Source organism: Camelus bactrianus, chromosome 7 (assembly GCF_048773025.1).
Source record: "Camelus bactrianus isolate YW-2024 breed Bactrian camel chromosome 7, ASM4877302v1, whole genome shotgun sequence".
In the NCBI taxonomy this organism is placed as follows: Eukaryota; Metazoa; Chordata; class Mammalia; order Artiodactyla; family Camelidae; genus Camelus; species Camelus bactrianus.
The window spans coordinates 39,065,147-39,088,755 of NC_133545.1; the positions used below are offsets into that span (position 1 = coordinate 39,065,147).

General features: G+C 41.5%; 1 protein-coding gene across 1 annotated transcript in view; it reads right to left on the reverse strand.

Moving 5' to 3' along the window:
- The window catches only part of FKBP9 (FKBP prolyl isomerase 9), a 38,580-nt gene that overhangs the window by 12,416 nt on the left and 2,555 nt on the right, over positions 1 to 23,609 (reverse strand). The window contains exons 2-6 of the mRNA XM_010971063.3: positions 13,826 to 13,971; positions 13,077 to 13,266; positions 12,686 to 12,831; positions 10,015 to 10,204; positions 5,649 to 5,794 (exon numbers count right to left, since the gene is read on the reverse strand). Of these exons, the coding sequence (XP_010969365.3) occupies positions 5,649 to 5,794; positions 10,015 to 10,204; positions 12,686 to 12,831; positions 13,077 to 13,266; positions 13,826 to 13,971 (818 nt within the window). The remainder of the gene's footprint in view (positions 1 to 5,648; positions 5,795 to 10,014; positions 10,205 to 12,685; positions 12,832 to 13,076; positions 13,267 to 13,825; positions 13,972 to 23,609) is intronic.

A 23,609-nucleotide genomic window follows, 5' to 3' on the forward strand; every position in this document is an offset into this window, starting at 1 on the left:
CTCAGAATGGCTGTTCTCTTGCTCTCTGTACATCCCCTGCTCAACCAGCCCCTGCTTCACTCACAGGACTATCTAATCTCTTAATCATAGGGCTTAATCAGTAACTGCCTACATGCTTGCCTCCTGCCCCAGCAGCTGGTTTCCCTGGCAACTCATGAACCAACCTGACGTCAGTTCCCACTATAAATGGTAGCCCATGTCTCCCCCAAGAGGAGTGAAGATTCCTGCACTGTCATCTGCCATCCACAATGGGGTGTCGCTCCAGGACCTTTTGCTTCAGACTTGTAAGATCCCTGCCCCGTTGCTATCTCTGGGCTCTTTCTTTGGTCTTGAGGTTGGGCAACTACAAGTCTTGCAGGCTGGCGGGGTGCAGCCCAGCACCAACTAAGGAATGTTGCCTGCCACCAGGATTTACAAGAATTCAGTCATTAGCCACTGCAGTCACTGACCGACACCCTAGAAAGAATTCAGGATGGAGATCAGGAATAGGGCACTCTGGCTCTGGGAAAACTGGCAGAACAGGGCCCCAGATAGTCAGACATTTTCAGGAGAAAATTTTATGAACCCCGATTCTTGCATCTTCTTATGCTTAGAAAAGCACTCAAATCAGTAACTGAGATACCTGTTCCCCGTGACTAGCAGTAACCTTCTACCGAGATGTGTGCTTTATTGCATGGACCCCCTTCAGAACCACACATATACTGACCTCCCTCCTTACCCCTCTGGAGTAGTTCCTCAGAGCGATCTGAGAGTCTGTATCCTGGGCCTCAGTAAGTCCTCAGATAAAACTGAACTCACAGCTCCCACACTGTGTGTTTCGTGTGTGTGTGTGTGTGTGTTTTTTTAGTCGACATCCTCAAAGGCACATTCATAGGCAGGCCTTTCTCAGGGCAAAAAAGAACATGTTCCAGAACTACCCTTCCCTGGGCTCTGAGGTCAGCTTATCTAGCGCTTTCCTGGTAACTAACCCAGGCCTAAGTATTCCAATCAGTGGAGAGGTCAACCACACCCTGTCAAGTAGGTATTCAATGTTCTGGTTCTGTGTCAACTCCTAGCAAGTGAGCGTGAGTCAGTCCACCAGATGCCTGGCTAAGGCAGAATGCACATGGACTGGGGCGTCAACAAGAACGTAAGCTCCGTGTGGGCTGGGAGTTTTGTTTGTCTTTTTCTCTTCTGATTCCCCAACACCCACAGCAGTGCCTGATCCTAAAGGCCCTCAATAAATCTTTGGGTAGATGGGGTTGTTGGACCTGTGAAAAATCAGTACCAAACCCTGAGCCATAAGGTCCCACCTGCCCCAGGCAGCCAGCACCCCTGCCACCCTCATTCCCTCTATCTGCTCTGCCTTCTTCAAAGAATCTATAGTACAAGTGCTGATCAGTGTTGGGGGGGATTTGTCACCCCAAAAATATTTCTTTGGTATGTGAATTTAAAAAATTTTTATTATTAGTGTCTTTTTAATGGAGGTACTGGGGATTGAACTCAGGACCTCATGCATGCTAAGCACATGCTTTTACCACTGAACTGTACCCTCCCCCTCCATGTGAATTATTTTGAGCCAAAAACAATCAAGGCCCAAAAGACTCAAAAGGAAAAAAAAAAAAAGTCTTTTCACTTCCTGCCTAACAGCCTAAAGAGTGTAGGGAGAGAACCTGTTCCAGGAAGGGAGTCGTCACCATAGATAACCACAGTAGGAACTAGGTGCTTAGACAGGAAGGAACCTAGCAAAGTCTGTTTGATAAAATTTCTCTCTGTATCCCATTGTCTCTGCAGGGCCCAGCAAACATTTGTTTACCAAACACTTGCTTTTCAATATCCACGTCAATCGTCTTCCTCTCCTTTAAAATCCCAGAACACTACCCTCAATATCTCTTCCGTCTTTAGCTAATGGTGGTATTTAAGGTGAGGGCTTCAGACGTTTTGGTGAGTCACTGTTTTCCTGGGTCTCTCCCACATATATGTGTCATCAAGGTTCGATTTCCTCCTGTTGATCTGTCTCATGTCAATTTAAGTATTAGACCAGCCAGAAGAACCTAGGAGGGCGAGGGGAAATTATCTTCCTCCCCAAAACAAGCAAAGAGGTGAAAAGAATCCAACATTTCATGATGGCCCTGACACCAGCCTTCTCTGATAAACCCTTAACCAATGAGGAAGCAGTCATCAGTTTTCCCCACTAGGATGCCTCCTCAAGAAGAGACACCGATGGCAAAAAAATAAAGGCCGCTGGTCCGCGGGGCCAGAAGGAACCAGCTCCTGGCACCGTGGGTTTCCTCTGAGAGCCCTGGGACTTCTGGTTGGAGTTCTCAGTTCTCCTTATATGGGTATCAACAACTCACTGCCTAATGGAAACCCCTTCTTCCCTTCTGCCTATGACACAAGCGGCTAGAGCCCTGGTCCAATTCCAGCTCCATCACTGATTAGCTACTGTGGCATTGAGCAAATGACTCAAACTCTCTGGGCCTCATTATCTTAACTAAGACTTGATTCAAGTCTGAATTAACTCAAATGAGAGAAGTAAGGGAGGAGCCAGGATATACAGGAGTTTCTGCAAAACAAACAAACAAACAAAAAAAACTCAGGACCTAAGAACATCAAAAGATTACTGCTAATTACAGAAAAACCAGACATCTCAAGTTAATGAATATAGTACTTTTCTTTGTATGGAAAAATACAAGTCTGGGCTCACTGAAATCATTGCTTTGATATGCCCCTTAGCTATATAGAGCCAGTGTCCTCCATCCTGAATCCCCACAGGGAGCAGGGAGGGTGGGGGTGGGGCAGCTGCAGGGCTGAGGGCTTGATGGCCACAATGTCCTTCATTTCCTGACGACATTCTTTGTTCACACTTTCCTAAAAGAGTACTTAAAAGGTAATTTGAAAGTTGGAGAACAAAAAGCTATTGAGGAAGTGATGCTTCCACAGCCCTGCAGCAGAATTCATTCTCCACCTCAGGGCTGCAAACATATCCAAGCACTCCAAGTTCAGGGCTGACCCTTCTGAACAAAGCAGACAGAAAGAGCCAGAGCCCTGGCCAAAGGCTTCCCCCTCCCCTCCCCCAACCCTGCAAGAGAAAACGGCTGCAACAAAACAAGATGCTGACGGAGCCGCAGAACCCATGCAGAGCCCAGCATTTCATTCCTTCCACAAATACTCACTGAATGCTTAATATGTGCCTGGCCCTGTAGCATGTGGTGAGGAGGCCACAAACTTCCTCTGTGTCCTCACACTCTTCTTAGGTCAGTCCTTCAGGTCAGTATTAGGTCCTATGCAAACCTCACCAAGAGGCTGGGGCACTGGCTAATCAAGAGGACAGAGGCAGACTCCACCCAAGAGCACCTGGTGTCACCTGCCACGGTGCCCCTCCCCCCCATGGCAACAAATGATTCAGGATGAAGCAGCCTCATGCCGAGAAAATTTATGAGACTTTGGATGCTTCCCACAGCCTTATATAATTCTTTGCAGAACTCTGTCTCATACTTGATGGAAAGCCAAAAGGAGAAAAATAATATAAGCAAATGTTTCCCATCAATATATTCTTTTTAGGGAAAGGAAGAATTGGTCCTGAGGGCATAATGAAGCATGAATCCTCAGAAAGTATTTGTCTATTCCTGTATTTGGGTAGAAGTATAAATTTACATAATACAAAACAACAGAGCATCAAGACACTGTAGACACAGGGGACATGAAGCAAGGCCTGTTATCTCAAGATCTTAAACTGAGATTTGTTGTGGCTTTCTAAATCAGAAATTTAAGTCAAGGAGAAAAAAATATTTCTCCATGGTACACCCTAGTTTCCAACCAACCTGATGTTTCTTAGATCCTTTAAAGAAACCCTACTGGAGTGGAGTTCAGTGGTAGAGCACATGCTTAGCATGTACGATGTCCTGGGTTCAATTCCCAGTACCTCCATTTAAAAGGGAAAAAACCCTACTGGGAAAATGCTGAAATCCATATGACATAGAGTAGAAGTCAGAAGCAGGTTAACAAAGTGAATGTATACTGCCAGCCAGGCCAGCCAGAATCCCATCAGCAAAAAAAAAACCCAAAAGCAAAATAAACACTGCATCAACTGTTCCTAAGTAAGTTACAAAAAATGGTATATGAGAAAAAACATAATTAAGAAAGAAAATACGGTTTGGAATGCTATGCAACCATTAAAATTCTATGCAACCTGTTGGCATAAAACATTGTTCACAACAAATTAGGTAAAGAGAAATTACAAAGTAATATGTAAGGATGATCCCATTTTTGTTAGTGTTTATTAGTGTAGGTGGATGTGTATTTCCTTTTACCTGCATAGATTCACATATACTCAAAACCATAAAAGGATATTCACTCCATGGTTGTATCAGTTTCCTGCTGCTATAATAAATTACCACAAACTTGGTGGCTTAAAACAACATAACTTTATTCTTATAACTCTGGAGTCAAAGGTCTAAATTCAAGGTATTGGCAGGGATGTATTTCTTTGGGAGGTTTCAGGGGAAAATCTGTTCCCTTGCCTTTTCCAGCTTCTCAGGGCCACCCTCATTCCTTGACTTGTGGCCCCTTCCTCCAGCTTCTAAGTCAGCAGTTTAGCATTTTCTCCTCTCTGGCCTCCTGCTTCCCTCTTACAAAGATCCTTGTAAGTAAATCAAGGCCACCGGATGATCCAGGATACTCTCCCCATCTCAAGATCCTTACCTGAAACTCATCTGCAAAGTCCCTTTTACCATGTAAGGTAACATACTCACAGGTTCTGGGGATTAGGACATTGACATCTTTTGGGGCCACTATGCCACCTCCCACATTAACAATGCTCATACCTGGGTGGTGAGATTATTGTGGTGGTGGTTGTTTATCTCTATTCTCTTTTTCTGAGTTAACATATATTAATTATGTAATTTTTAAAAAGGAGTTTGCTGCTGTTTGGGTGACAAAAATGTTCTAAAACCGGATTAGGGTGGTAGTTGCATAACTCACTACATTTACTAAAAGTCATTGGGTTGTATACTTAAATGGGTGAATTTTATGGTATACACAAAACACCTCAAGTTACTAAAATACAAAAACCAAGATCTAATGCACAGTATAGTGAATATAAACAACAGAATTGTATGATAATCATCAAACTTGCTAGAAGACTAGATCTCAACTATTCCAGCCACTAAAAAGGAAATAATTATGTAACGTGATAGAGGTGCTAATTATCACTACAGTGGCAATCATTACAATATAAAAATGTGTCAAAATAACATGAACACTTTAAATCTACACAATGTTGCAAGTCAGATATACTCAATAAAAGCAAAAAGAGAAAAAGGGAGGTTGCCATTTACTTTCAAATGGCTCAATAGAGAAAAAACGTAATATAGAGAGAGAAAAATAAAGAAAGACGTTAACAAATGGTGAATCTGAGTGGAGTTCACTGTACAGTTCTTTCAACTTTTGTGTAGGTTTTAAATATTCCAAAAGGAAAAGGGAAATGGGCAGGGGGAATGAGGAGAAACGACAGAGCATCTCTAGAAACTAGAGATATTTGATCATTTAAGTCTGAAGCTGGCCTTTAGCTTCTACGCTTTGGCTCTCCAGAGGCCCCGGTTCCAAGCATCCTGGACGTACCCAGAGAGGGCTGCTCGTTTCGCCTTAGGACGGTAGCCAGCGCTTACCTCTTCCTTCCTCGCCATACCCCAGGTGAGGGGGGACCACAATCCTCCGCTTTTCTCCAATGCAAACGCCAAGTAAACCTTCATCCATCCCGGCAATCACGTAGCCCCGCCCAATGTACGTGTCAAAGGTGCGGTTCCTTGAATAGCTGCCAAACGAGAAAAGATGTTGGTCACGAGAGCTGTCAGAACAGCTGCATAGTCGGTATCATGAGGCAAGAGCGCAGGGGCCTCCAGATCCCGGAATAGGCTGAATCCTAGAATCTGAGTAAAATCCAAGTAACATGCTCCTCTGAAATGGTGAACAAGGATCCACACACAGCCTCAGAGATGCAGCCTGCAGAAGCCTCCCAGAAACCAGACCTCCAGTCCTCTAGTTTGGTCACGTTATGAATGGGATGCGGGTTACAACAAGCAATCATGCAAAAACATAACTAATATAAATCAGACTGAACGCTCCATGACCATGTCAAATTAATGAAGAAAGTGTCCAAAGGGCCCTTATCAGAAACTAAGAATTCCTCTGTTATCGCTTGTAAAGAAACCGTTTTATTTAGAAAGAAGTTTTAGTGTCTTCTATTACTCTAAAATAAAATTTCACTAAAAATAGAATTGCCATAAGATCCAGCAATCCCATTCCTGGGCATGTATCCAGAGAAAACTATAAATCAAAAAGATTCATGCACCTTCATGTTCCTAGCAGCTCTATTTACAATAACCAAGGCATGGAAGCAAACTGAATGTCCATTGACAGGTGACTGGATAAAGAAGATGTGGTGTACACACACACGCGCGCGCACACACACACAATGGAATACTACTTAGCCATAAAAAATGAATGAAATAATGCCATTTGCAGCAACGTGGATGGACCTAGAGATTATCATACTGAGAGACAGACAAGAGAAAGACAAATATCATATGATGATATCATTTATATGTGAAATCTAAAATATGACACAAATGAACTTATTTACAAGACAGAAGCCAACTCATAGACATAGAAAACAAACTTATGGTTACCAAAGGGGAAAGGGGGTAAGGGAGGGATAAATTAGGAGTTCAGGATCAGCAGATACAAACTACTATATATAAAATAGGTAAACAACAAGGTCCTACTGTGTAATAAACCACAGTGGAAAAGCATATGAAATATATATATATACATGTATATATGTATATATATACACACACATATATATATAACTGAATCACTCTGCTGTACACCAGAAACTAATAAACATTGTAAATCTACTATACTTCAATAAAAAATTTTTTTAAATAATAAAGTTTCAAATTAAAGCAAAAAAAAAAACAAACCTAAAAATTCCTCTAAAGAGGAGAATATCCGTATATATGAGATACAAATATTTGTATTGGCAGAAAAGTAGCATATATACTGAGAGCAATTTAACTCTGCAGCCTCCACCAGAGCCTGGATAAATTTGCCGTGCAGCAATCCCTGCTCACCAGGCCACCTCCTGGTGAGTACCTGGGTTTCCCAAGTGCCTCTGGCTGGAGGTCCAAGCATTCCACTCAGTGGAAAGAGCCAGCCTCTGTATAATTTGCCAGTTGAGTCTAATTACTATGAGTTTGGAGAGAACAGGAATAAATTTCCCAAAGCCTGATGATTTCAGAATACAATCATAAAACTTCATATGCCACATCTACTACCAAACTCTGAATCACAGTGATCTGCACCCATTATCCATCCCCACTTGGAGCAGATGTGGCAAAAATCTTGTCCTGAAAGAGCCAGTCAGTTCCGCCATCACCTCATCCAACACAGCCCAAGGATGACTGCCTCAGAGAAGATGGCCAACAGTGGGGGGCCAGGGAGAAGAAAAGGCAGAGCCGTGAGAGGCTGTCTCTTCTCAACACCCCTCAGAGACCACAAAGCCAAGGGGTGTGAAGAAATGATAGTAACAAAGGATTCTCCACCTAATAAGCAGATTATCTACAGAATTATCTGCATTTCATTGTATGTGTATGGAAGACCTATGAAATTCATAATACTGGTTCCCTGTAAACAGGGGAACTGGGTGGCTGAGGGACAAGGATAGGAGAAAAATTCTTCATTGTATATTCTTTTGTACTTTTAGAATTTTGAGCCATGTCAATGTATCCCTTAGTAGGGAAAAACGATGTTTAAAAAGAAAAAGAATACTCTCTATCATACAAATTTAAAAGCTGCAATAGCTAGAGGAGTGATACTGGGGCATGAATGGCTAGATCACTGGAAAAGGATAAAAATTCTAGACAAAGTATATAATAAATATCAGATTTTAGATGAGTGAGGAAAAGACAGTTGCTCAATAAAGGGTATTGGAAAAACTTAGCTAACCGTCTGGAAAAAAATAGTTAGATCCTTACTGTCATGCTGAACACCACAATAAATTCCAGATGGAATGAAGATTTAAACATGAAAGCATTTATAAGCATGGAGGGAGCCTGTGGGAGGTTTTTAATATTTACTATGGGTGGTGAGGAGGGAAGGGGTACATTGTAGTAAATACCTTTGCATTGTTTCACTTATACAATAAGAACATAATACTTTTAAAATAAAAATCCTAATAGAGAATTTTTTTTCTCTTTTTCTTGTGTGTAGGGGGAAGGGGGAATGTAAGGTTTATCTATTTATTTATTTAGTGGAAGTACTGGGAATTGAACTCAGGACCTCCTGCATGCTAAGCATGTGTTCTACCACTGAGCTATTATCCTCCCCCCTACAACATATTCTAATGTATATTTTGTTTTAATTTTGAACAATGTGATGATTGAATTTTCCCCCCAAAAAAAATCAGATGAAAAATTTAAAAGAAAAGATTCTAGGAGTAGGAAAAATGAATTATTCAAAGAAAATAAAATTTAAAAATTCTTCTGGGAGAGAAGGGATAGCTCAGAGGTAGAGTGTGTGCTTAATACGCACGAGGTCCTGGGTTCAATTCCCAGTACCGCCATTAAAAAGATACTAATAAAATAAATAAATAAACCTAATTATCTCCGCCCACAAAAAAATTTTTTTAATTCTTCTGTAATGTTTCTGGATGACTAAATAAATGAGAAGCCTTACCTCAGAGAGGCAGGTAGATTGCTGTCACTACTTGTTCGCTCTACAGGAAGCTAAAGGAATGCCTTCCAAACAACCCATGCCACTTGAATGAGCAACACAGACCAAATGCCTGCTGCCAGCTCATGACTGCCAGCTAAGCCTGATAAACAAAACAAAACTTTGAGTAACAACAGGCGCAGTAATTAGCCTCTGCAGCCTCAGGATGGGAGCTGAATTCACCCATCCAATCCCTGCCACAGATAAGCCTTTAAGGTTTGCAAAGTGCTTTCATCTACTTCGTCTCTTTAATCTCACCATCTCTTTCAGAGAGGTGCTACTCAGCCATAGAAACTAATAAAATAATGCCACTTGCAGCAACATGGATGGGCCTGGAGATCGTCATTCTAAGTGAAATCAGCCAGAAAGAGAAAGAAAAATACCATATGATATCACTTACATGTGGGAAAAAAAGGACACAAATAAACTTATTAGCAAAACAGAAACAGACTCACAGAAAACAAAACTTACGGTTATCAGGGGGGAAAGAGAGTGGGAAGGGATAAGTTGGGAGTTCAAGGTTTGCAGATACTAACTACTATATATAAAATAGATAAACAACACGTTCATACCGTATAGCACAGGGCGCTATATTCAACATCTTATAGTAACTTATGGTGAAAAAGAATATGAAAACTAATATATATATGTGTGTTCATGTATGACTGAAGCATTGTGCTGTATACCAGAAATCGACACAACATTGTAAACTGACTATACTTTCATTAAACACACACACACACACACACACACACAAGAATGTATTTCAGTGAACCAGGGGGAAAAAAACAAAAAAAGAGAGAGAGGTACTACCAACAGGGGAAAAAACTGAAGCTCAGGGAGTTTAAACGCTGTCCAAAGTCACACCAATAGTGCACGACACACAGGGACTGAAACCCAGGTCTCCTGGCACCAAGCCTGTTCTTTTCCCATCCTACTGCCTGGACCTCCCTCCTGGTCATTCCCATCTTGGACCCCACTGTTGGGTTTATACTTGGATAGCAGAGCACAGTATAGAGAGATGGTGGGAGTCTGGGGTAAGCCTCCTGCTTTCCTGCAGACCCATCTCCCACAGACTTCAAGAAGACTGTTATAATAGCCTCTGAAGGAATTCAGTATCAGGAAATAGAAACCTGTATTGGAGATGAAAACACTAACTCCAAATTGGCACTAACAGAGTATGCAAATCATGGTCCAGCCAGCAGTAAACTATATTTAATAAGATGTTCCGGTGAGTGAAGGCTCCTGTGGTTTCCTTACCTGGAATCAAAGAGTGTGCCATCCAGAAGTGTGCCATTGTAATGATACCTGAGAAAGTCCCCGCTTTGACTTCGTCGTTCACAGTTTTCAGGCACTACCTTATTCTCAATGGAGATGCTGTCCTTGGGGTTATGGAGGTCCAATAATGCAACATCAAACACCAGAGATGCCTGTCCAGGAATGTCTTTCCCTAGAGTGGAATGAAGAAAGATGAGGAAATCAGGACACAAGATTTAGGAAGCATTTTAACTACAACTTAACACCCACTGCGTCGGTGTTACACATTTCTTAAAGTTTTCAAGCCAAGGAAACAAATGTTTTTCCATGTCTTGGGTGGTCTCCCATGACGTCTAACCATGCTGTGTCACCATGGTGTCCAACCATGGGCTGACGGGTATAATCTGAAGCCCGACTTTCTCAGAAAAAGGAGCAAACCAATATTAATGACATGAGAGACTACTGTGACCACATATTCTATGTTTGTGTTGGCAAGGCTCAATGTACAAACTCAAATACATATCTCTGTGGGCTTCTGTTGTGTACAGATGCAAATCACAGACATTTAAAGGCACAAATTCCAAAATTCAGACCAAGTTCTAGAGAACATTCCACAGACTTGTTCTTTGGAACTCACAGCCAATTTTTTAAAGAGGCAAAAATTCAATCCTTTAAGTGCATCTAAGACAAGCTATAAGTAAAACTAAAGTTAGCTGAAATAAGAAAGAAAAAATGGCACCCACAATCCAAAATGTAAATACTCTTCAAATCATTTCTGCCTCACTGCAGGATGGTGCTGCTTCTCTTGGACGTTCCTAACAGTGAGGATTTACTGAATGTCTGCAACACAATGATCCACATGAAGAGATTATTGGGCACTAGCTCCTTCCTGTAAAGATCAATGTCAACCAATTGTAGTAGCTCTAAATCCAGTACTCTGGGATAAAAGGAAGTTACCTGGCAAACCACCCACCTCCACACTCTTACTTGCCATTTGTTACGTCATGCAAAGGAGTAGGCCTGGGCATGCCAAGCCTGTGCTCCTTCAGCTGGCTCTCCGGCAGAGCCCACCCCTGTTTCCTTCCCCTCCAAGGAGTGGTGAAATCTGCTGAACGTGGGCTGCTGAGTCAGCCTCTGGAATGCCAGATGTGTTTAATTTCTGAAATGCAGGTATGGGTATGGAAGGGCGTGGGAGGGTGTGCAATAATCTGTTTCTGTACTTTTCTGTATCTTTTAATTGAATAGAAAACAGAAAGCCTTAAAAGTAACCCCAGGCTTTAAAATTTTCCAACATTATCATGTACTACTTGAATATTTGCTTTTGTTTTATAATAACTTGACTAAGATGTAATTTCCAATTCACTATACAATTCACCGATTTAAATTTAAACCTGGATAACTGAGCACAGTATCAAAGTGCAAAGCATTTAAAAATAACCTGTTTAAATATTTAAATTATTAGTTACTTATTTTAAATAAATAATATTCCTCACATCAGGCTAGGCATCTAGTTTTATTTGGTATGTTGTATGCACGTGGATGACAACACAAGGATTTGGGAGCCAAGAGGCTTCCACCAGCCAAGGACGAGACCGTTTGAGTACCAATAAGAATATTAACACATCTTGGGGATGGGAGAATTAAGATACATTTACGGCAGTTGTTTTCAAGCTTTATTTTTCTATTAGCAGACTTTTAAAGAAACAGTCTGCAGGTCCAAGTAATAAAAGTGGAGGTGGACTGGAGAGAAGGCTGAGCCCCATCTGGTCAGACTCCCCTCTCCTGCTCTGTAGACCTAGAGCCAGGGAACATAGCTTGGAAAACATTATCATTATTACGAGGGAGTTATTAAAAGTTGGGTACCACTGTCAGTTAAATTCTTATATAGCATCACATTTTCATTTCTATTCTTAACTACATGTATCTGTTCAAATGCCTGGAGGCCTCATTGTCGTGTCAGCCTGTCAATATGGTTAAATGTGCCTGGAATTCAAACATGAGTAGCTGAGAAATTTTATTCACCAGCCAATGTTCTGTCTGCCCTCACAGTAAAACTACAAACTGGACACTAATGTATTTTCTAAAATTATGCTTTGCATTTATCTACACAGAGCTAATGTCACAGGTAAAACCCATCAAGGAGTTACAAATCAGTGAAAAAATGACAATTCTGGCAGCACATGCTACATTTCTACTTAGATGTCTACAACCTTTAGACTGTCTAGTTCAAATCTCATTTCACAGATGGGAAAACAGAGGCTGGAGAGGTGGTGCCCAAAGTTACAGCTTACAAGGCAGTGGTCGACAGCTTTCTTAAGAACACCAATGACCACGAATAAGTGGAGATTTCTGCAACTGAATCATCAGACAACAGATAACCTAGACTAGCACTGTCTAACAGAAATGCTCTGTACCTGCACTGACCAGTAGAGTAGCCCTCAGTAATGTGTAGTTCTTAAGCACATGAACTTGGCAGTATGACCAAAGTACAGAATTTAAGATTTTATTTAATTTTAATTTTAATGTAAATAGCCATATGTAAGTAGTGGCTACCATATTGGACAGTGCAAGTCTAGACCAAAGGGTCTAGTGGGTTTCATGTGATGAGTTAAATTTACCACTGCAGTAGAAATAAGGACAGATGAGAGTGGTTCGAAGAATGAGAAGGACTTACCATCTCCATCTTCTCCATAGGCTAGAAAAGGAGGTATGGTAATGATGCGCTTTTCTCCCACACACATCCCCAGCAGCCCTTTATCCATTCCGGGAATCAGCCAGCCAATCCCTACGTATGTGTCATATGTTTTCATGCGATTGTGACTGCAAACCAAAGAGAAAAGGGAAAAGTTCCATACTAACTCATCCTTCAAAAGGTTTTGTTACTCAAACCTCAGCTGACCAATAAACCCATACCCATCCCTGGAGGAAAGGCACGTATGGATCTTTGCTCCCAATCACAGAACAGTTGGGAAGAGTCCCCTTTCTGGTTTCTCCATGGGCGTAAAAACCGGATGAGAAGGAACCAAGGGCATTTCACTGATGCTACCACAAATCGCAGTACTTACCTCGAATCAAACAGAGTTCCATCCAAGAATGTTCCGTTGTAGTGGTACCTTACAAAATCTGACACTTGGATGGTCCGAGGGCAACTGGGGGGTTTGAAATAAGTGTGAATCTGAACCTGATCTTCCAAATTCCAAATATCCATCAGAAGAACATCAAAATGAAGCACTGAATTTGGGGGGATCACACCAGCTAGAAGTTAAAGAGAGTTCACACTTGAAAAGCTGCTGTCTTTCAGGCCAAACACCTAGGATGCTGCCAAAGTGAATGAAAGCCAAAAGGGCTCAAGGGGATACATACAATTCTAAAATGAGGGAAGGAAGGTATAGCTCACGTGGTAGAGCACATGCTTAGCATTCATGAGGTCCTGGGTTCAATCCCCACTACCTCCTCTAAGAATAAATAAATACTAAATAAACCTAATCCCCCCGCCAAAAAATAAATAAATAAACTTTACTTTAAAAAAAATTCCAAAACTCCTCCTTTCTTCCAAATGAAATTGAAAGAACAGAGAAAGAACAAAAGTTTCCTGTCAACACAGGTTAACATTCAATACACCTGTGTTAGTAAGACTTCTTTCATATCTAGAAGAAATAAACCTAAGATGAAATTTTAGCTGTGTGTGTGTTCACTGCTTCTCATTTTCTCCAACCTAAAGCTTCCAAAGACTCTCCAGTCTGCCTGTAAAGAGCCTGCAAAATATTCTGCTGGTTTCAGCAGATGTGTTTAGAAACACAAAACAAATACTTACAAACTCCTTCACTTCCGTAGGCGAGGTTTGGGGGGATCTTCACAAAACGCCTCTCGTTTACACACATTCCGACCAGAGCTTGGTCCATCCCTGCGATCAGTTGTCCTTTTCCCACAAACACGTTGAAAGTGGAGTCTCTGTCATAGCTAAAGACCCAAAAGACAGGGAGAGAGAAGGAAAAGTATAAATAACCATTCCCTTAGTGAAAACAACCTGTAAAAATGCACCCATGGACAGAGTGAGGTCACTGCAAAGCTAAAAGGCCACAGAGAAGTTACTGATACAGGAATTATCTCCACCAGACAGTACTTGCAGGGTTAGAAATTTTTTAATTACCTTGAATAATATGGCCAGCAAATCTAGTAGATAAGAATTGGCATAACTCTCTCTAGGAAAAAAAACATGTTAAGTTTGTCGTGAACTAGCTACCAATTTTTCCATCGAAAAATAGTTTACTCCAGTGGGGAGCGTATAGCTCAGTGGTAAAGCGTGTGCTTAACATGTATGAGGTCCTGGGTTCAAGCTCCAGTACCTCTATTAAAAATAAATAAACCTAATTACCGACCCCCCAAAAATTTGATTTTAAAAAAAGGTAAAAAAAATAATAAAAAAATTTTAAAGGAGAAGACATGTCTCACCATTGGTTAGCAAAAATCAAATTAAAATTTATTTTTAAAAAAAACAGTTTACTCCATTTCTATGTGATTGGTACCTAACAGCAACATCATGGATACTAAGGTGCAAATTAACACTAATTTTCTGTTCTTTTAAGTCAATAAGTTAAACAAAAGGCAACATGTTGTGGCTTCTCGAAGAGCACAAACTCTCAATCTCAGTTTCCTTCACTGCAAAATGGGAGTGATGATAATAGCCATACCAAGATCCGTATGATATAACAATGTGAAAAGTGCTCTGAAAACCCAAGGGTTATGCCAGTATTACTATATGTAATTACTGCAGGTAATAGAAAGTCTGATGTGATCTTAAATTACTAATACATGTGTTTTAAAGGCTGACTGGTGATGGCCTTAAGTAGTAAGATAAACAATGGAATCAAGCTCTCATCCTCTTCAATGTCAAATTTAGCAATAAACAAGGGGATGCCTATTAGGAGACTCTGCTAGGTGCTTTGGGGAATGTAAAAGAAGTCCAAGCAGAAACTTTGCCTGCAAATACCTTATAAACTGGCAGAGACACCCACAGAGTTTCAGACACTGTTTAAGAATGAAAACAACTACAGAGTTTGGTTTATAATAACGAAAAACACTGGAAATAACTTAGAAATTCAGTTATTCAGAACTATGGCACTGATTGCCATATAAGGCAAGGACACAAAATGTTCTGTGGCCACTTAACAGATTTCCTTTACGGGGATGTACTGGATAGCATTACTACTACATTCCTATAGTTAATAATACTGTATAGTGACTATAGTTAATGGTGACTATAGTTAATAATACTATAATGCGTATTCAAAGTTGCTAAGAAAGTAGATCTTTTTTGAGCTTTCTTTATTTTTTCTCATTTTTTAAATTAAAGTATAGTCTGCTTACAATATTGCATCAATTTCTGATGTACAGCATAATGTTTCAGTCATACGTATACATACATACATGCCTTTTCATATTCTTTTCCATTATAGGTTACCAAAAGATACTGAGTATAGTTCCTTGTGCTATATAGTAGAAATTTGTTGTTTATCTCTTCTATATATAGTAGTTAGGATCTGCAAATCCCGAACTCCCAATTTATCCCTTCCCACCCCCTTTCCGCTTATTAACCATAAGTTTATTTTCTATGTCTGTGAGTCTGTTTCTGTTTTGTAAATAAGTTCATTTGTGTCTTTTTTTTTTTCAGATTCCACATATAAGTGATATCATATGGTATTTTTCTTTCTCTTTCTGGCTTACTTCACTTACAATGACAATCTCCAGATCCATCCATGTTGCTGCAAATGGCATTATTTTATTCTTTTTTATGACTGAGTAGTATTCCATTGTATGTATGTATGTATATATATACCACAGCTTCTTTGTCTAGTCATCTGTCAATGGACATTTAGGTTGCTTCCATGTCTTGGCTATTGTAAACAGTGCTACTATAAACACTGGGGTGCAGGTATCTTTTTGAATTAGAGTTTTCTCTGGATATATGCCAGCAGTGGAATTGCTGGATCATATGCTAAGTCTATTTTTAGTTTTTTGAAGAATCTCCATACTGTTTTCCATAATGGCTGCATCAAACTACATTTCCACCAACAACGTAGGAGGGTTCCCCGTTCTCCACACCCACTCCAGCATTTATTGTGCATGGACTTCAAAAGTAGATCCTAAAAGTTGTCATCACGAGAAAAAAATTTTTGTAACTATGCATGGTGATGGATGTTAACTAGACTTATTGCGGTGATCATTTTACAATATGTACAAATATCAAATCATTATGTTATAAACCTGAAACTAATATAATGATATGTCAATTATACCTCAATAAAATTTTTTTAAAGATTTCTATTCATTTGTACAGAAGGATATACACATTAAGAGAAAAGTGCAGGTTACAGAGCCACAGTCTAAAATAATCCCACTTTGAATTTACAAATGTAGATGCATTTGAAAGTCCACAAGGTGACACATGAAAGTATTATCAGTGGTAAACTATGGGTAGGAGATATCATGTGACATAATTTGTCCTCTCTTTAATTATCTCTCTTTTTTCATTTGCTTGTTTTTTGGGGGGTAGGTAACTAGGTTTACTTATTTATATGTATATATATATATTTTTTTTTAATGGAGGTACTGGGGATTGAACCCAGGACATGAGCTCTACCACTGAGCTATAACCTCCTCCCCTATTTAATTCTCTCTTAATTTCAAAATGATCATGAAATACAGTCAGCTTTCTGTATCCTCAGGTTCTACTGCATGAATTCAACCGATTGGAAATTGAAAATATATTTTTTTAATTCCAGAAATTTCCAAAAAGCAAAACTTGAATTTGCCAAGTACTGGCAACTATTTACACAGCATTTACATTGTATTAGGTATCAGAAGTGATCTAGAGATGATTTAAAGTATATGGGAGTATGTGCCCCAGTTACACACAAATACTACACCACTTCATATAAGGGACTTGATCTCCGAGGATTTTGGTATCGAGGGGGTCCTGGAACCTCCTACAGATACTGAGGGATGATTGTACTTGTGTAATGAAATATTAAGGGCTGTTGGAATTTACCTCTTTTGGATGTGCTGCCCTTCATTTGGTAAATTACTTCCATCTTTTCCTCATTTTCCCTCACAAATAGCTTGGGGGAGCAGCACAGTCCACCTCACCACCCATCAGGTGCCCCCTCCTTCCCCTTCTCCTCCTGGTTTTACAGTCCGTTTTATAGCCTTCCTTCTCCAAGGTCAGGGAACAGAAAGGAAGAGTCCAAGTTCAGGCCAACAAGCCAGAGGACAAAGGCACATGGTCAGCTTTGTGCCAAGTCGGCTCTATACCTCCACCTTCTATCTCTGGGGGACAACACCACCCAGGGAATGCCAGCTCTTCAGTCTCACTTGGCAGGGGCCTCGCCACACCCTGAACCGTCATCACCTTGGAGGGTTTACATTAATAAAGGACCAGAACTCAAGGCTTCAAAGACTCCCCAGGCACAGAACATGTGCAAACAGCAACAATGCACAGGCTGGAAACCACATATTAACTGTATTTTTCCTCCACAGAACCCAAATTTAATGAGAGTTTTTAATAATAACTACTACTTAGGGAACATTTTTTACGTGTCAGGCACAGGGAAACTTCAGCTTTTCTATATCCGACCTCATTCAATCTTCATACAACACTTTAAGGTGAGTGCTGATACTCAGGCTCCTTGGAGGTGAAAAAATTTCCCAAGCTCACAAAGTTAGCCAAGTGGGGAAAAAAGTTAAAACCCAAGACTGTCTGACTCTTACCCTCCAGGCACAAGACCTCTCTAGATGGCATATAAACACTGTTGTGGCCTCACAGCATTAATTTCTTCATTTGATGACTGCCTAAGCAAACTGCTAAAAACAAGAAACTTTTCCCAAAGAAAACATAATTCACGTACACGAGAAACTAACAATGCAAGACCAGCCTTGTCTACCGCTGAAAACTCTGGCAGTCTGGAAAAATACAGTTGTTCTGAACAAGTCTGTGCTGATCAGTACAACGGGCCCAAGTTCCATGTGCAGTGTCCAGCCCACAGCTGGTCATCAAAATTATTTCTGCAAGGGCTGGGATTCGCATTTATTCAGCCTGTCCCAATATCTGGCTGATTTACACGTTTTGCAGACATCCCAGTAGAGGTCTTGCAGGAAACGGATGATATGCCCAAATTAGGCAGTTCCAGGAACGTTTAATAGAGGGGCTGGGTTCTAGGTGCAGAGAAACATTAAGGGACAATGCAGTACCTCTGGGGACGAGTAGAGGGTGCTGTTGTCACACCTGGGCCTGAAGGATCCCGGGACAGAGAGGGAGGCTCAGAGTACCTGGCAGGAGCTAAGCTGGGACCTTTTGTCCAGGAACACAGCCTGTGTGATGATTCTACAGGCAGGGAGCCAGAGGAATAAACTCCATCTCATTCTCCTCCCTCCCTCTGATCTCCTGCTGATGCCCCATTGGCTGAACCCAATAAGAGGCCACAATACAAGGGGGTCACAGATGAAACCCATACTCTGCACATGCAGCCCATACAGGTCAAGCTCCGAGAACAAAAAGCCAGTGGAACAGGGGAACAGTGGACCTAGAAAGGCAAATGGAAATCATCCAGCACATCCAACACCCCCTTTCCTTTCCACCAGCTTATTCTTCACCTCTGCTCTTTCACAGCTAAAAAGACCCTCTGATTGCTGTTCCTGACACTTCAACTTTCCTCTGCCCCAAGGAGGGGATGGGAGGTGGCTGCAGCACCTTCTAATGGTGCTCCTCAAGATGATCAGCCCAAGGTCCACTAAGACAGGAGACATCACGTAACACCCATCATATTCAACTCACTCAACTGCTACACACCACACAGGTTATCCTGTGCTTATTCCTCAGGCTAGTAACTACCCCCGTGGCTGTGTTCTTTGTTTTTTTTTTTTTTTTTGGAGGGGAGGATTTAGGGGGAGGTAATTAGGTTTATCTATGTATCTATTTATTTATTTAAATGGAGGTACTGAGGATTGACCCAGGACCTCGTGCATGCTAAGCTCTCTACCACTGAGCTATACCCTCCCCCGCCATGGCTGTATTCTTAAAGCATAAATACTGAGGCTCTGTTTTTAAATGTAGGTTTCAATCCCCAGTGAGACTGAACATATGGCAAACTGAACACACACCCTTCTCTAGAGCCCCCAAACTCATTCCTTCCCCAAGTTCCTAAGCTTCTCTCTTTAAAAAAAAAAAAAAAGGCTTAGAAACCAAAGAAGAGATGATTGCTCTCAAGAGATGGCAACATTTTGGAAGATGGAAAAGGAACCAGGAGCAGAAACTGACCTAGAAGGGAAGAAACAGAATCTAGGTGTATGCAAAAGGGGATCTGGCCAAGGGTAGACACTATGTGTCTCCCAGAGCCTGCAAAGTGGAAGATGGCAGGACAGAAGGAATCCTGCAGCTTGAAAGTCAAAATTCAGAATAGTTACATCTCCTCCCAGAGTCTGTGTTCCCCACTCCCAATAGCTTGGCAACTATAATTTTAAGCTTTATGGAGTTATTTAACTGCTTTTCAAACTCTGTGTATATGTATTACTTAAAAGATTAAATTAATTTAAAACTTTTTGCCAAAATTAACATACACGTATAGTATTTGTTGCTGAGATTATTCTGATCTCAGATCCAGAAACAAAGGAAAAATAGCCTTTACAAGGGGTGGGGGGAATGGCCCTGTTAGTGGAACTAAAACCCTGATCAATTATGACAGGAAAAGCCAGCTCGCTCTAAATCTTTAAGATTCAATTTAGACAAACAATAACTGATTACTTCCCCTCCGTCTTTATTCAGGTTTAACTGACAAATGAAAGTTGTGTATATTTAAGGTGTACAACTTGATGTTTTTATACATTATGAAATAACCACCACAATCAAGCTACTTAACATATTAACATATCTCACAAGGGTACCATTTTCTTTTTCTTTTTGTGGTGAGAACACTTAAGATTACTCTCTTAGCAAATTTCAAGTATACAACACAGTATTATTAGCTATATTCACATTGCTGTCCAGTAGACTGAATAAATTTCTTTTGAACATTAAGGAGACTGCCATCTTTTGAGAATTCATAACAGGAGAGAAGCAAGTCAATAAAGAGCCAGCCGATGGGGCCTGAAAGTTTATCAAATGGCTGGCTCACATGGGACCTGCCTGACATGAGGACTCTGGTCCTGCCCAAGCCCTCGGTGAATGAGTCTAGAATATTCATGAAGTGCACAAAAGCAGAAATACACCTCCTAGCTGGATGCGTCACCCTGGAATGACCCAGGTAAGATTCAACATCCTCTGTAGGCCAAGTTCTACCACTGAGCTTGGGCCCAACACAAAAGAGGGGAAACAAAATCTGACGTTTCTGCTTCCCACCTCCCTCCCCACACCTCATGCTCCCAAAGGTGACTCTGGGCTTCCCAGATCCTTTGCCCAAGAGTACTTCCCTCAACCAACCACCTCTACCAGCAGTTAATGAGCCCTGGCAGGGAGGGAAGACAAGCCATTAGTGATCTGGCAAACTACCTGTCTGCTGCCCAGATGGAAAAATGAGAGAACTCTGCGATGGAGGAAGAGGGAGAAGGTGAAGGAGAAGAGAGGAGCGTGTAGGAGTGGAGAGGAGGGGAACAAGAGAACATATCCACTCACACCTTCATGGAGGTCAGACCCTGAAATGGGAGCAATTGGCTTGGATGTGCTTTGGTGCATTAAAATACCATCAAAAGAAAAATATCACAAAGGAAAGTAAAATCATTATATTGCTATTGTGGATTTTTGTTTTTCAGCAACTGCACAAGTTAAAATGTTAGATCTCTATAAATCATTCTTATTTTACACGAGTTCTCAGCCCAGTAAAACACAGCCAACTTAAAGAATCAATATGAACATAGAGCAGCTTGCAATGACCCACAAATGAAAATTAAAATCAAATTAAGTCTTCATAGGGGGCATTAGGTCAGCCTGCCAATGGCCTCAGGAGACCCTGGTAAGAAGAGTGGACAAGCAGAACTTTTCCTAAAGTGAGCAGAACTGCACTGGGCTAACACACAAGCAGCAGCTTCTCTTTCATCACATGGCTTTTCCATAGGAAGGGTTGCTAAGCAGATCTACACTGCAGGTACTTCCTGCCTAAGTGAGCTGTCCTGACCTGATCAGTCTCCCTGCCACCACTAAATCCGTCCGGTCTACCCAGACATCATACGAGGTGCTGCCCAGTCCACTGGCTCCTGTCTGAGATCCAGCCCTGCATAAGGGGTGAGCCTGAACACCCTTTTACTTAACATGTGACTTAATACCCACCACGGTGGGCACCTGATTCTCTCCTGGGAACATCGACTTGGGACAGATTCCAGTTAGTCAGTGTTACTGGACTCAAGAGGTCATTTGTGTGGCATGGAAAGCCTCCTGGAGCGCTCCCTTCATGGAGAGGAAAATGAGGCCCTTCTGCAACTCCTCAGGGAGATGACATGCAGAAAGTCACCTCATTTCATGATTCTGGATCCTTAGGATCCTTCCAATAAATTCCCTCCTTTCTGCTTAAGCCAGCTGGAATGGATTTTGGGGCCCTCCCCCAACCTTGACTTGAGGGCAGGGATTTTTTTTTAATAGGTTTTATTTTCTTAGAGCAGTTTTGGGTTTACAGCAAAAATGAGTGGAAGATACAGAGATTTCCCGTATACTCACCAACACACACACACACAGCCTCCCCATTATCAGCATCCTCCACCACAGTGGTCCATTTGTTACAATCAACAAACCTACATTATCACTTGAAAGTCCGTAGTTTACATCAGGGTTCACGCTCAGTGATGTACATCCTACAGGTCTGGACAAATGTGAAATAACATGTATCCACCATAACAGTTATCATACAAAATAGTTTCACCTGAGGGCAGGGATTTTTTGTTTTGTGTTTCATCTCTAGATCAACATCTCAAACAGTAGGTATACAGTAATTATTTGTTGAATGAATGAATATGTAACATGCAATTGACCTCTGTTATGAGTCTATGATTCTTTTGGAGCAGGGGTCAAATAACATGGTCCTAGACCAGCAGCATCAGCATCCCTTGGGAACTTGTCAGCTATACAAATTCTCAGGCCCTACCCTAGATCTACTGAATCAGGAACTGTGTATAACAAGCCCTCCAGGTGATTCTGATGCATGTATGGTTTGAAAACCTCTGGGTTAGAGCATCTACAGCTCTACATACCAACAGGACACATGGTGGGCACACAGTAATATTAAGCAAATGTATGGACCCTAAGGGTCTGCAGACAGGCCTGAAGGCTATGAATGAGCTGACCAAGACGCTGGTTTTGCGTGCTAAAGATAATAGGAACATGTTAAACTTCAGTCCCCCTTACCCATACCACTAGGAATGCTGTGGAATGCCTAAAAAGCTGAATCAGGAGTGATGGACAAGGAGCTCCCAAGGCCTGGACAGTGAAAGCAGGTGTCCCCACGGAAACCTGCAGGCAGGAAGCTGCTGTCTTCTCCTCTGATCTGGAGCAGCAGCCACAGAGCATATTAACAAGGCACGGAGGCTCCGAAATAAAACGAAACCAAGTCCAAGCTGGTGACCAAGGGCTGAAGGGCTGGTCCTCTGGCAATTGCAAATGCTGTAAGCTGAAAAGACTCCAGCTGCCCCCAATCGCCAGGCAGAGATGCAAGAATAATGCTCTGTGGAAAGAAAGGCCCTTTGAGGTTTGACTCTGGTCAAGTGGACAGCCATTGTTTTCTTCCAGACAAAACCTCCAAATCAACAGCCGAAGCCCAAAGCACCTCAACTTCTCCGCCCCTAAACTCTTTGTTTAGAAATACCAAAGTCACTCCCTAATACTTCATAAATTCCCAAGGGAATGGAGGTCCTAGAAGGAAACTCACAGTAATGAATCACCTACTGTGTAACCTGCTCTCATTATTTCATCGTCCACATTGCAGCCACAGGGACCTTTGTAAAATGCAAGCCTGACCCCTCATGCCCATGATTAACTCTTCAATGGCTTCCCATTGTCCTTAGACGAAGTCCAAACTCTACCTCAGGTTTTATCCCTGCAATCCCATAGCTGCATCTTGACCACCCCTTATCCCCCTCCCCCACCCCCGACACAACATAGAGTTAAGCCTTCTGGGTACTTTCAATGCTCTGTGCCGTTCTTCCATCACATATGTGGGTAAACTACAGACCATAGACTTTAGTCTCTGGCACTAAACTGCTTAGATTCAAAGCCCCACTCCACTACTTAGGAGTTATCACCTTGGATAAATTACTTTCTGAGCCTCGGTTGCTTCATTTGTAATGAGATACCTACCTCACTGTCTGTGAGGTTAAATGAATTCATTTGAATTCATTTGAATTCATATATGTAAAGGCACACGGTAAGAACTATGTGTGAACTCGATGTGAGAGACAAGTGCGTGCTATTATTCTTTCTGTACTTTTCACACTATGTAATTGTCTGGACTATAAACGCCAGGGGCAGGAAGGGAACACCGTCTTCAGGAGCAGACACTGCATACACATTTGCTGAATGGATGGTAGCTCCTCTGTACTCTTTCCACTGTCCCACTCTGTCTCAT